We start from the raw sequence: 13,664 nt of genomic DNA, 5'->3' as shown, positions 1-13,664 counted from the left end.
ATGGAAAATTGCTAGGCAGTTCAGGGAAAATTGTAATTAATTGTTCTTAACTGTAAACGATATCAGTTATAGTTGTATGATTTAAAAAAATGCTTTGTCTGCCACATCATGAAGTTTAAAAACGGTTCTTAAAGTTCCTGCACAGTAACTTCTACTTTTATGTTATTTGATGAGATATTTAAGTATATGTATACCCTCACCTTGTAAAAGAACCCATTCAGTCTAAACTAGAAATGAAAGGCAAAACATTTGTGTATAGATATAAAAAAGGGAAGAAAAAGGTGTTTGGAATTTTTTTTATAAGTGATTACATTCCCTCTGTTCTCAGCTGCATAAGGGCTCATGCACACGAGCAGCTACTAAACTCAAGTTTAGGATCTTTCAGCATTTTTTTTGCCAAAGCTCCTAAACTCAACACCATAAAAGCCTACGTGTCCATGTACACATAGGCTTTTAGCAGAGTTTAGGAGCTGCCACGTTTAGATGAGGTTAAACCTCCTCCTCCTGAACGCAGAAGAATCAAAATCAGGATAGGAACGTTTTGATGCAAAAACACAGAACGCGCCAAAAACGTTGTACTGCGGTTGCCGCATTTTACAGCGATTTGCGTTTTACTGCAGCCAACGGTCAGGGTAGGCTTGTGTACATGAAGCCTTAGAGCTGGGGGAGGAGAAACAACAGAACATTGATCTTCCCAGTGAAAGGCTGTGCAAGAGGCGTGTCAAGACAAGTCTGATCATTGGAAGAGTGCACACTGAGTTCCCAGCACAGCTGAAAAACTGACCACAGTATGTTGTTCTGCCTAGTGTGGTCAGTCCATTTTTAATAGGAAAGCAGAAGGACTGGCAGGAACACTACAAAGGAAGCAATACTAAGAGAACAGGATACTTTTTCATGCAGGTATATGGTACAGCAGGCGCATATCAGGAATATGAAATTCTGGGTTTAAAATCTTTAATAAGAGTTGCTATTAGTGCACAGAAATCGTAATGTGAGTTCTACATGACAAGAAACAGTTATTTCAAATATTTTGGTGAATTCTTTTACAGCACAACTCTTTTATGAAAATGTGATGAAAAGAGAGACAGAGCTATTCAATTGTTTTCAGAAACAGTTTTTCCCAATAAACTGTAAAAACATGACAGATGTGGAGCCCATCAAAGACGCCCTGGAAATAATTGTTGCAAAAATGAAACAGGTAACAGTACAAATGATAATATGGTCTAGTTTTTCAAGGATTCCTTTGCATCTCAATTAAGCTGTTAAGCCAAGGGAGTTGCAATTCCCAGTTAATGGTGCCTGTCAACCTGCAAAGTAGTTATGAAGGTGTTTGTATTTTTAAATTTGCACCTATGTATGTATAATTTCAACATTAGTTTATATATTTAATCACTTCCGCGCCGCCCTATAGCAGAAATACTGCTACAGGGCAGCATGGGTGCGCAAAATCCCGTAAATATACGTGATTTTGCAGTTATGGGTAGGGGGTGCGTGAGCAGCCCCGGCTGTCAATTACCGTGTCCCGGCCAGTGATCCCCCGCTGGCACCCGGTGATCGCCGAGGATTTCCGACGGGGGAGAGACCAGTATGTAAACAATACAAACCTCTCCCCTGTCAGCTCCTGCACATTGCTTTGTATGGCTCTGCATAGCTTTCTGCTATATTGCTTTCCTTGTTATCATTAACAAATTCCATGCAAATTACTTAGTGCTACAAAATGTTACTTGGTTCTGTATTCTCTAAAAGGGCGGTACTGTGAGCTGAGGGGTAATGAATAAGCGCTGTCTTTAGCGTGAAACGCGTTAACCTGCCCCTTCCCTCCACTGTATTTCCACTGTCTGTATTGGTTTTATCTTGGTTCAATAAAAAGGATTGTTTGGAGTGCAGCCGATCGAACGTCCTTTGTTCTCAATTGTGAGCTGAGGGTTGGGAAGCCAAAGGACGGTGTTCAAAGGTGGGTAGGGGGCAGAGACAAGGAGCAACTCAGAATGTGAGAGTACCTGCACCTATTTGCTGAGGAAAAAAAGCCCTGCAAAATTGGTAACCAAATCTGTAATGTAATGAGAAAATGTGGCTGCTTTCATATACAGTAGATATATAATTACAGGTTAAATGCAGAAAATAGATTTTTGAAAACATTTATATTCATTGATAATATTATTTATATCAAGCAGATTTTTTTTTTATATGTTTATTTAAAAAACATTCCCTTTATATGTATATGGTTTGCTTGAGTTATGTTTTAGCTCTGCACGGCAATGTATGTAAAATATGCCACATCCAGGCATCACTGCAAAGTGTGGTCCCTAACTCTAAACTATCTGAGTTCCCCAACTAGAACATATACAGTATGTGGCAATGAATACATTCAGAGCATGCTTACTTTGGAAGTATCCCATTCTCCTAAAGGGCATTTGAAATACAAGCCAAGCAGAATCCCATCTACCTCAATGGTGCAGTGTGGATGCCAGTTTTAAAGCTGCTTTTGACTTGCTTCACATTGTTTTGTGTTTCTTTGGAAACAGCATGGTCAACTGAAATGTATTTATGCATTTAAATCATATCCACTTAATGCTGTGTGTAACGGAAGCGTAGGCAGGACAGAACACACAAAGAAGATGGGAAACACACAAAGCTTTATTGAACTATGAAAGACACTCAATCAGGACAGTTCATGGCACTCCGCGACATGCGGCTTGTAGGGACACCCATGGTAGGCGGGCTCACGGGCACTCAGCGGGACCTTGGCGATGGAGTCTGACCTCAGCACAACCCACATACAGCTTTCTAGGGACGACATCAGGCTCACGGGGACTCAACGGGACCTTAGCTGTGGAGTCTGGCCTCAACACAGCTCCCACACAGCGTACTAGGGATGACATCAGGCTCACGGGGACTCAACGGGGCTTTGGGTGTGGAGTCTGGCCTCAACACAGCTCCCACACAGCGTACTAGGGATGACATCAGGCTCACGGGGACTCAACGGGGCTTTGGCTGTGGAGTCTGGCCTCAACACAGCTCCCACACAGCGTACTAGGGATGACAGGCTCACGGGGACTCAACGGGACCTTGACTAGGAGGGCTGACCTCAGCACAGCTCCCCCCCCAGCTTTCTAGGTACATCGGGCTCACGGGGACTCAGCAGGACCTTGACTAGGGGGGCTGACTTCAGCACAGCTCCCACCCAGCTTTCTAGGGACATCAGGCTCACGGGGACTCAGCAGGTAGAGATGGCACAAGCACTCAGGGGCATCCCAGGTAGCTATACTCCGGGTACGCCAAGAGGCGGTTCAAGTAAGGGTAGTCTGGGCGTGCAATAGGGGCATCTCATGACAAGGGTGGTCTGAGCGCACAATAGGGACAGTTCACGACACAGGTGGTTTGAGCGCACACTAGGGACAGTTCAGGACAAGGGTGGTCTGTGCGCACAATAGGGACAGTTCATGACATGTGTGGTCTGAGCGCACACTAGGGACAGTTCATGACACGGGTGGCCTGTGCGCACACTAGGAACAGTTCAGGACAAGGGTGGTCTGTGCACACACTAGGGACAGTTCATTGCTTCTAGGGACACTCACGATAGGCGACTTGCGGACACTCAGCAGCAGGCGGCTTCCAGGGAGGTAGGCGACTTGTGGATGCTCAGCAGCAGGCAGCTTCCAGGGACAAATCGGTCAGCAGACAGGGAAGCTTCTCAGGGCCCCAGCGATCAGCAAACAGGGAGGCTTCCCAGGGGCCCAGCAATCACCAGGCAGGGTGGCTTCCCAGGGGCCCAATGATTAGCAGACAGGACGGCTTCCCAGGGCCCCAGTGATCAGCAGACAGGACGGCTTTGCAGGGGCCCAATGATCAGCAGACAGGGCGGCTTCCCAGGGGACCAGCAATCAGCAGACAGGGGCGGCTTCCCAGGGACCCAGCGATCAGCCGATAGGGGCACAGCGGGCTTCAGCAGGTAGGGACACAGCAGACTTGCAGGGGCTCAGCAGGGTCTTGGCTGTGCGGGGTCTGTGCCTGGGATGGTTCTGACCTTTGGGGGAGCCTCCTGCAGAGTACTCAGTGGGGATGGCTGAGTACTCACCCGGACCTCCCAACGGAACAGCTGCAGCGGACAGCACAGGAGGGAGAGAGAGACCGGCCTGGTCTTGCGCCGGCCTTTTAAAAGCCATGCAGGACGGCTGGCCCTGCGTCGGGTTGCCGGGGCAATGAGGCACCCCACCCCCCTCACTCGTGCCGCGCTGAGGGAGTGCGGCCTTTGTCTTCGGCGGGGCGCCGAGCGCGGGAAGCCTCGGAGCCGCGCTGCCCCCGCCGGGACAAGGAGGGGGGGCTCACAGAGACACCCCGGTGGCCTTCACGTGAAGAATCCACGTGCAGACCTAGTGGGATGCCAGACTCTTCTGTGGCTTTGCCAGAGAAGAGGTGCTAACCGCACCACAGGGGGCGTTTCCTCCCATCCTGCACAGCCCTTTGATGTAGGCTGGCAGGACGCAAGGAATCTGCAAGGGGGGAGGGAGGGATGGAGGGATACGGCAGAGGGACAGCAGGCAAAGGGGGGTGGGGAAGGCACGGGCACTCCGTGACACTGTAGTTCCATACAATAAAGTATTAGACAATCACATGTATCATTAAAATCAGTCCATCATAAAGGTTTATCAGCTATATAATGTTCAGGTACCATCTAAACTTCCACTCATATATACATTCACATACAACTTAACAAGTTTATGAAGCAGTATCATGGATTGTGATACCAGACAGGGATTCTAGGGATCCTCAATATTTTCTGGGGCATCCTCGAGCCTTGTATGTTAATTTATACATAGGGATTACATAGTTAACAGGTCTGAGCCATTGAGCTAGGGTAGGAGGAACGTGTGATTTTCATTAAATTACTATAGCCTTTTTGGAATAAAAAATATTAGTTGTACTGAAGCTGGTCATAGATGGACCAAATTTCAGCCCGTTCAGCAGGAACCAGCTGAGATTCGATCCATCTATGGGCAGGCTGATTGTACCCAAGTCGATTCATTGTTCTACTTTAGTACAACCACCCTGTTGGATTTTTCTGGTACAGTATTTTTTATTGAAATGCAAAGGAGAAAATACAGCCATAATATTCTCACGCAGGGTAAATAAACAATAGAAACACTGAGGAATACTGTAACTTGAATAATATAAGATGTTCAAAGAAATACGAACTTTCAAACAACAATAACCCTCCAGCATGGACTAGGGGTCATCACTGGATTCCTGAGTCCTGGAAAGGGTTTTGGGGTGTGGACTGGTCAGTCCAACTTGATAATGGGGAAAACAAAACTAAAAGCAAAAAACAATTATAAAAAAAGGGGTGGAGGAAGGGGAGAAGAGAGGCAGGAGTGAGAAGAGCAAGGCAGAAAGTAAGGAAAGGGAGGAAGCAAGGCAGAAGGAAGTTCCCCCAGGCTAGAGGGCAGAAGAGATTAACTGGGAATACCCAAACTGGTCGGGTGCAGAGTTGGAAAAGCAAAAGACCACGATGGAGCCCACACCTTGAGGAATTTAGGGTGGGAGTCATGGAGGATACTGGTCATATTTTCATTGACCATTATGGTCAGTAGTGTGCTCTTCACCTCCTCAAATGAAACAGCCTGTTAGATTTTTTTTTCATGCAATTACTACTGGCAGCTGTAGCTGCTAGCAGTAATCATTGTGTTCTGCCGGATGGGAAGGCTCCCTGCAAGCAGAACACAATAGCACAATGGGAGGGAGTTTTGAGCATTTAGATGAATCAGAGTCTTCCAAATACCCCAACAGATATCTTCAGGGGTTGCATATGTTAGGTGTTTGAAGGATGGAGCTCCTGAAGTCTGTAACAGCAGACTGAAAGGTATGTATAATGGGGCATTCCCAGACCATATGGAAAAACATGCAACTTTCAGATGGGCATATAGGCCAAGGAGGAGAAGCTGTTTACGTATTTTAAATAGAATATATGGAGTGTAGGAACTTCACTTGGATAACCTTATCACCAGAGGAGATGATTGTGGATACTTGGGAGGGCAAAATGTCCTGCCAGTCATCATCTGATAATTCAGGTATATCTCGTTCCCAGTGAGATTTAGTTTGTGTAAGCCTTTCAATTTTGTATTGGAGCAGTGAGGTACAATATGTAAAGATTAATTTACTGTGACCTGGCTGAGAAAGCAAATCCTCTAATTTAACAGACTGGAAGTTTATACTAGTTACAGTTTGTAATCTGTAGTTCAAACATTATCAGTGTGCCCTGGTTTTATGTTACTTTTACTATCAAGTGTAAAGATCTTATTTGTGTTTTTAAGAAGAAGAAAAACAGTTGATCCAGAGGAAGGAAAAAAACATTATAATGTGGGGTCCTATTCTTCATGTTCCCCAAAGGCAATCCGATACTTCCTGGAAAAAGTGTTATTTCTTGTTTATAGTAATATCCTCCTACCTTTACATCTGTGCTTCCAGGAATGCCTAGAGTCTACATAAAATGGACAGGCAAAATGCAACATTTTGATGTTGTCCGTACCTTTAAGCATGTCCACACATACTGAGGCCTGAAGCTGTATCACTGAAGCTTTGGGCTTTACATAGTAGAATGAGAATAGGGTGCACATACACTCACTGGCCTCTTTATCAAGTACAACTGTTTGACTGCTTGGTAACACAAATTGCTAAACAGCCAATCACATGGCAGCAACTCAATCCATTTAGGCATGTAGACGTGGTGAAGATGACTTGCTGAAGTTTAAACCAAGCATCATACTGGGAAAGAAAGGGGATTTAAGTGACTTTGAACGTGGCATGGTTGTTGGTGCCAGACGGGCTGGTCTGAGTATTTCAAAAACTGCTGATCTACTGGGATTTTCACACACAACCATCTCTAAGGTTTACAGAGAATGGTTGGAAAAAGAGAAAATATCCAGTGAGCAGCAGTTGTGTGGACGAAAATACCTTGTTGATCTCAGAGGTCAGAGCTGAATGGACAGATTGGTTTGAGATGATAGAAAGGCAACAGTAACTCAAATAACCACTCATTACAACTAAGGTATGCAGAATACCAGCTTTGAATGCACAACATGTTGAACCTTGAAGCAGATGGGCTACAGCAGCAGAACACCATACCAGGTGCCACTCCTATCAGCTAAGAACAGGAAAAGGAGGCTACAATTTGCACAGGTTCACCAACAGAAGATTGGAAAAACATTTCCTGGTCTGATGAGTCTCAATTTCAGCTGCGACATTCAGATGGTAGGGTCAAAATTTGGCGTAAACAACATGAAAGAATGGATTCATCCTGCCGTGTAGCAACAGTTCAGGCTTGTGGTGTAATGGTGTGCAGGATATTTTTTCAGCATACTTTTGGCCCCTTAGTTCCAATTGAGCATTGTTTAAATGCCACGGCCTGCCTGAGTATTATTGCTGACCATGTCATCCCTTTATGACTACAGTGTACCCATCTTCTGATGGCTACTTCCAGCAGGATAATGTGCCATGTCACAAAGCTCAAATAATCTCAAACTGGTTTCTTGAAACGCATACTCCAATGGCCTCCACAGTCACCAGATCTCAATCCAATAGAGCACCTTTGGGATGTAGTGGAACAGGAGATTTGCATCATGGATGTACAGCCAACATATCTGCAGCAATTGTGTGATGCTATCATGTCAATATGGACCAAAATATCTGAGGAATGTTTCCAACACCTTGTTGAGTCTATGCAACGAAGAATTAGGGGAGATTTGAAGACAAAAGGGGGTCCAAACTGGTACTAGCCAGGTGTACCCAATAAAGTGGCCAGTGAGTGTATATTTTGTGGGTAATAGAGTGGTGGTGCTTTAGGCAGTAACAAATGTTCAGGTAAGAGGTAAGTGCAGAAAGCTATTTGGTCTTGCCTTTTGGTGTTTTTTAACACATTTGTTTATCAGGAAACTGGTACTAAGTTAAATATGAAAGCTGCTATTGCTGGCCTCCTGCTAAAAATGGTAGTTCCAGGTTGCTCCTGGATTCAGTGTTTTCTGATTCACTAACCTGTCAGAAGCATGCAGATTAGAATGTCAGAGGGACAGAACCTCTGGTCTGCATACCTGTTCCTTGTCAATATAGATTAAGTAATGAAGCAATTGGGTGTACTATAAAAGCCAGCATATTAAGAGACAGCCAGTAGTGGCAACCTCTATATTTTTTTCAGGTCAGATGTTCACTAAGAATTAATGGATAATTTCATAAGAGTGTCTGAGAATATATTTAGTCAATTGTGAAAGAGGTCTAATGCCGTGATTATGTTAATTTAGAGTTGAGAGAATTTAGATCCTACATTTTGACAATAGATACTGTATGTAGAATAATATCTTCAGTTTATTAGTACTTATGAATAACTGTGTACCTTTGTCTCTAATGCCAGGAACCTAAGCCTGAAATATGTCAGCTTGTCATGGAGCATCTGGGCCTGCAGAGCGTAAGTGATGAAAATACTTTATGACATTTTATCCGCACACGAAATAGATGGTCGCTCTGTAACATCTGATTGGATGCAGTTGTTTCTCTTGACTAATCATTGCCTTTTTAAATCCAATCTAGATAAAGCATATCAAATATGCAAAAGCATATCACCACCTTTTTTGGTGTGTTAATGGTTGTCAGTGCACTCTTACAGGTTTACTGCACTGCCCGATGCAGCCTCTCTGCTATTCACTCTCTGGGCTCTAATCAGAGAGAAAGTAACTAGCAGGAATTACTTATTTATTATTTATTTCAGGTACTTATATAGTGTTGTCAATTTACAGTGCTTTACATATATATATATTGTAAATTCACATCAGTCCCTAACCCTTCAGGGGCGTACAATCTAAGGTCCCTAACTTACATTCATACAGTACATGCACATACCAGGGCCAATTTAGAAAGGATCCAATTAACCTACCAGCATGCCTTTGGAGTCTGGGAGGAATCCGGAGCACCCGGAGGAAACCCACGCAGGCACAGGGAGGACATGCAAACTCCAGATAGGTGGTGCTGTGGCAGTGATGCTAGTACTGCCATGTGGATGTGCTAACCATATAGCCACTGTGCTGTCCCCACCTATGTACCCCTTTGGATACGTCTCAGTGCATTTTGAGTTTTCCTCTCCGCTATCTTTCATAACCGCTTTTAGTTTATAATAGAATATGTGGTTACTCTGTCTTCTTTAAGTTAAATAACAAACAAACAGTTGTTAATGACAGTGGAACAGGGAAAGGATTCTCTCCCTAAAAAGCATGTATGCTTACAAAAATAGTTCATTTTGATTGGTTAATCACTCTCTGGCCAGAGGTCAGAAAAAGAACAGTAAAGGGCTTCTATAAAACCTGGGTGGAAATGTATTGAGATAATAACCTTTAGTAGTTTAACCTAGAGGATGAATGGATTGTACTGGGTGTGTATGTGTCTATTAACACACATTACCCCATTACAAAGAGGAGTGAATGCAAAGTTTTGTTAATGTATAATTTACATGTACTGTATATGTGAGCAAGTGTAAGATGCGAACATTGGTAAGATGAACATTTTGCAGGGAGATATTTTGTCTATTATGATAAGATACAACTGGTCTCAAGGAAATTATCCCCATAACAACCAATCAGAATGCTCTTAAATTGCAACAGAAACATGGCAGAGAAATCTTATTGGTTGTTATTTGCAAATACTTATCCGTATATCTGAGCCTTCTTTTGACAATTGTGGTTATGAAGATCAATATTTGCTAACTGTATGGTGAGCACACACAGTGCTGGACAAGGTCACCTAGCACCCAGGGCAAAGGTGCCAAACTGCACACCCCTAAACAATGTGTGAACTTCATATGTCAGTAAAAATCCCCCCCCCCCAAAAAAAATAGCACTAATTTGTACACTCACCCCTTTAAGCAAAAAGTTCCTTCTACAAGCCAAAATTCTCACCCCCCCAAAAAAATATATAAAAATACCTCCTTCCCAGTACAAATCCCCCCTCCCAACCCAAATCTTTGCTCCCAAATTCCCCTCCTAGCACAAATCCTCTCTCCAATCCAAATCCCCCTTCTAGCACAAATCATACCCTCCAAATCCCCCTTCCTAGCACAAATTCCCCACTCATAACCATAGTATGATGGTGGTATGACTCTAGCTGATCTGAATATCAGCTGAAAACTTTTACACCCCAAGCCCAGATATAAGTTTATCCCAAAGACAAATACTTAAGAGAAGCCAACATGTTTCAGGTCTAAGCTCAGTCCCCTTCATCAAGGCTATCATATAACATAACAGTTCTGTTATGTTACATTTTCTATCTATTATGTTACATTTCAGCCCTGATGAAGGGGACAGACCTCAGATCCTGAAATGCATTGGCATCTGTTACAACGTATATATTTGCCTTTGGAGTATACGTATATCTGGACACAAATCTTTCCCCACTCCAAAAAAAACCCCTCCTCCTAGCACAAATTCTACCCCCCCAAATCCCTCATCCTAGAACAAATCCCCGCTATCCCCACCAGGCAGTACAAATCCCCCTTTTTGTCACAATTTCCCCCAATCCCCCCTCCTAGCACAAATCTTTCCACCAAATCCCTTCTCCTGGTACAAATGTTGCACCGAAATCCCCCCCTCCTAGCACAAATCCCCCCCCCCATAATGTCACCCAACAAACCTCCCCCCCAAATTCCCCCTCTCAGCACAAATTCCCCCCTCCTCAAATCTCCTCTCCCTGCACAAATCCTCATCTCCCCAAATCCTCTCTCCCAACACAAATCCTCTCCCCCAAATGCCCCTCCTAGAGAAAATCCTTTCACCCCCAAATCCACCTTTTTAGTGCAAACCCTTGCCTCCAAATTTCACCTCCAAGCACAAAATCCCCCTTATTAGCAGAAATCTTCATCCTCCCCAATCCCTCCTCCTAGCACAAATATTCTTCCTCAAATTCTCCCCTTTGCACAAATCCTCTCTCCATCCAAATCCCCCCTTCTAGCACAAATCCTACCCTCCAAATCTCCCTTACTAGCACAAATTTCCCACCCATAACCATAGTATGATGGTGGTATGACTCTAGCTGATCTGAATATTAGCTGAAAACTTCTACACCCCAAGTCCAGATATATGTTTATCCCAAAGACAAATACTTAACAGAAGCCAACAAGTTTCAGGTCTATGCTCCGCCCCCTTCATCAAGGCTGAAATATTATATAAAATGTTAACATGTAATATAATGTTAAATTTTCTATTTATTATGTAAGATTTCAGCCTTGATGAAGGGGGCAGAGCTCAGATCCTGAAATGCATTGGCCTCTGTTACAATGCATATATTTTCCATTAGAATATACATATATCTGGACTCTAATATTATAGTGTGGTGCTTCAGTTCTAGATTTGTTCTGCACTGTGACTCTGTGTGGAGGTGGTCATCTTGGTAGAGACAGTGCTTTGCCTCCTTGTGTTAGAGGTGCCCCCCAATGATTGATGATCTGATGAATGGAGGCATAATAATCAAAAAGAGTTGGCAGAATTACAGTTTCATAAAATAAGCAGGGAGATCCTTGTACTGCAGGTCCTCTGGTACCGTTTTCTGTCCAGCAAGGAAACCGGTGAGCAGTACAGTAGTAACATCACCAATTCTCACTTCAAAACTCCAAACACTAGTAGCCAGAGACAGTAGTGCCTTAAAACTTACACTACAGATATACAACTTTGAAGCTGTTAGCATAGTGGTACCTAAGCACAGTCACATACCAGAAAATGCACACGTTTCAGGGGGAATTCCAGGCAAAAGATAATTATCTTAATCATACAGTACAGGACAGGTCATAGACCATGGGTTATGCTGCTACTTTCAAGTGATTGGATACTGGCAAAAGCCCCCAGTGCACCCTCATATAATTCCCCCTGCCCCGTGGGACTCTAATGTTTTGCTAGTGTCCTTAGAAACCTCTTCTGCTATGGAGAAGTTTCTAAACTATTCTTTTTTATTTTCTTCACTGCTCTGACTCACATTTCTATCAAGATCCAACTGCTTATTGCCTAAGCGCTCACTAGCAGTTTCCAGATTGGTTACCCTTGATGTACATCTTGGGAACCATGATCAGATCCCACAGCAGCAGGGACAGCATAAAATGTTTGCTTCTGGCCCTGGATTCTGCGTTCTCTGCTCACCTTGGCATGTGGTGCAATGAGTGCAGTTAGCTGCATGGTGCTATACCGGTCCAGGGTCATGGTCCATTCCTATGACACCCAGACACTGAAGAACCCATTGGGGGTATGCCCACCATGATGGGTGAAGTTTGGTTCCCCCTGGGAATATGCAGCATGGATAAGGCAAGCTAGGGTTTCTCTGTATTGACCAGGTCCTGATTTTACATGAGGGATGTTATTCACTGAGTGTGTTATCGCTATAAAAGTCTCTACTATGTGGGCAGTATTTAATGTTTTTATAACATTCACCTGAGTTAAAACTCTCAGCTCTACTGGGCTAGAATTAAAGATTGAATCTGTGAGTTGCACAATCCCTGCAAGTGTCCAGGGCTATATTTTGGCATTCTTGGATAAATGGTCTGCTTTATGATTTCCCTCAGCCTCTGGTATGTTTGCTCTTAGTTTTTATTATGGCTATCTCAGCAAGAAGTTGGCAGGCTGAAGACAGCATACTTAGCATGCTTGATTGGTTTCTCTACTGAATTCTAAAACCTTCTTGCCCTCCAAATGGGACCAAAATTATACACCACCCAAAAAGCACATCTGCTATCTCTGGAAACATTTACTCTTTTGTCTCTTGCCTCCTCTAATACAGGCTATAGGGTGGCTGGGTTCGAAATGGTACACCTTTTGATTGTTAGATATGTAGAGGATAACAATGCAATTTCTTATTTTTTTAACCTTGCCCTGGGCAAATGTTTTGTTTGGGCTCTTTGCAAAAATTTCTGCATGGAATGTAGGGCCATTAAAGTTAAATCATGGTCCAAAATAATGTCTGCAACTTTGTTTAGAAGCTCTTTGCATGCAGCTACTGGTCTAATACTCTAATACAGCTGGGTGAACCTGTCCTTACTGTGTCCAGCTGGTATGAAATATACTGTATCTCTATGGCTTGTTTTTCCCTACCATGTCCTTGTGTAAGAACTCTAGCTGCATGTCCTTGGTTTTTATGACAGAAAAGGATTTCTTGTGGTCTGGTAGGGTCAATGCAGGGGCAGTGGTTAAGGCTTGAATCAGCATCTGCATATGTCTTATGTTCATTTATTTTTTGGTACAATATAAATGTGGATTCACACACGTGCGGTGCGAATTGAAGCTCCATTTTAACAAAGTAGTTGTCATTTCAGGTCAGGTTTACATCAGGATCAGGTCAGGATTTTATCCTGTTCTGAACTGTTCACAACCAATGTTATTTCACATCACATGCAAATTGGATGCGGTTCAAATCACATCCAATTCCCATATGTGTAAACTGGCTTTTGCTCTGTCCTCAGTGTTGTGTAACTTATTATTATTATATAGGATTTATATAGCGCCAACAGTTTGCTCAGCGCTTTACAATATAACGGGAGACAATAACTCCCGTTATATTGTAAGGACAGATCTCGATCGCCCTGTCCAAGGTAAGCACCGGCCTTCTGCACAGTTATTAATTGCTCAGAGAGAGATAGGAGATCTTCCTTC

At 43.6% G+C, this 13,664-nt stretch overlaps 1 protein-coding gene across 1 annotated transcript in view; it reads left to right on the top strand.

The window, feature by feature from the left end:
- The window catches only part of LOC149443798 (death-associated protein kinase 1-like), a 54,437-nt gene that overhangs the window by 31,550 nt on the left and 9,223 nt on the right, over nt 1–13,664 (top strand). The window contains exons 12-13 of the mRNA XM_089655330.1: nt 1,050–1,198; nt 8,402–8,455. Coding sequence (XP_089511456.1) covers nt 1,050–1,198; nt 8,402–8,455 — 203 coding nt within the window. The remainder of the gene's footprint in view (nt 1–1,049; nt 1,199–8,401; nt 8,456–13,664) is intronic.

The sequence above is a fragment of the Staurois parvus genome, unplaced genomic scaffold, assembly GCF_062004578.1.
Source record: "Staurois parvus isolate SC_StPar_1 unplaced genomic scaffold, SC_StPar_1.0 ptg000832l, whole genome shotgun sequence".
Classification (NCBI taxonomy): Eukaryota; Metazoa; Chordata; class Amphibia; order Anura; family Ranidae; genus Staurois; species Staurois parvus.
This window is presented reverse-complemented; position numbering and strand designations above follow the sequence as displayed.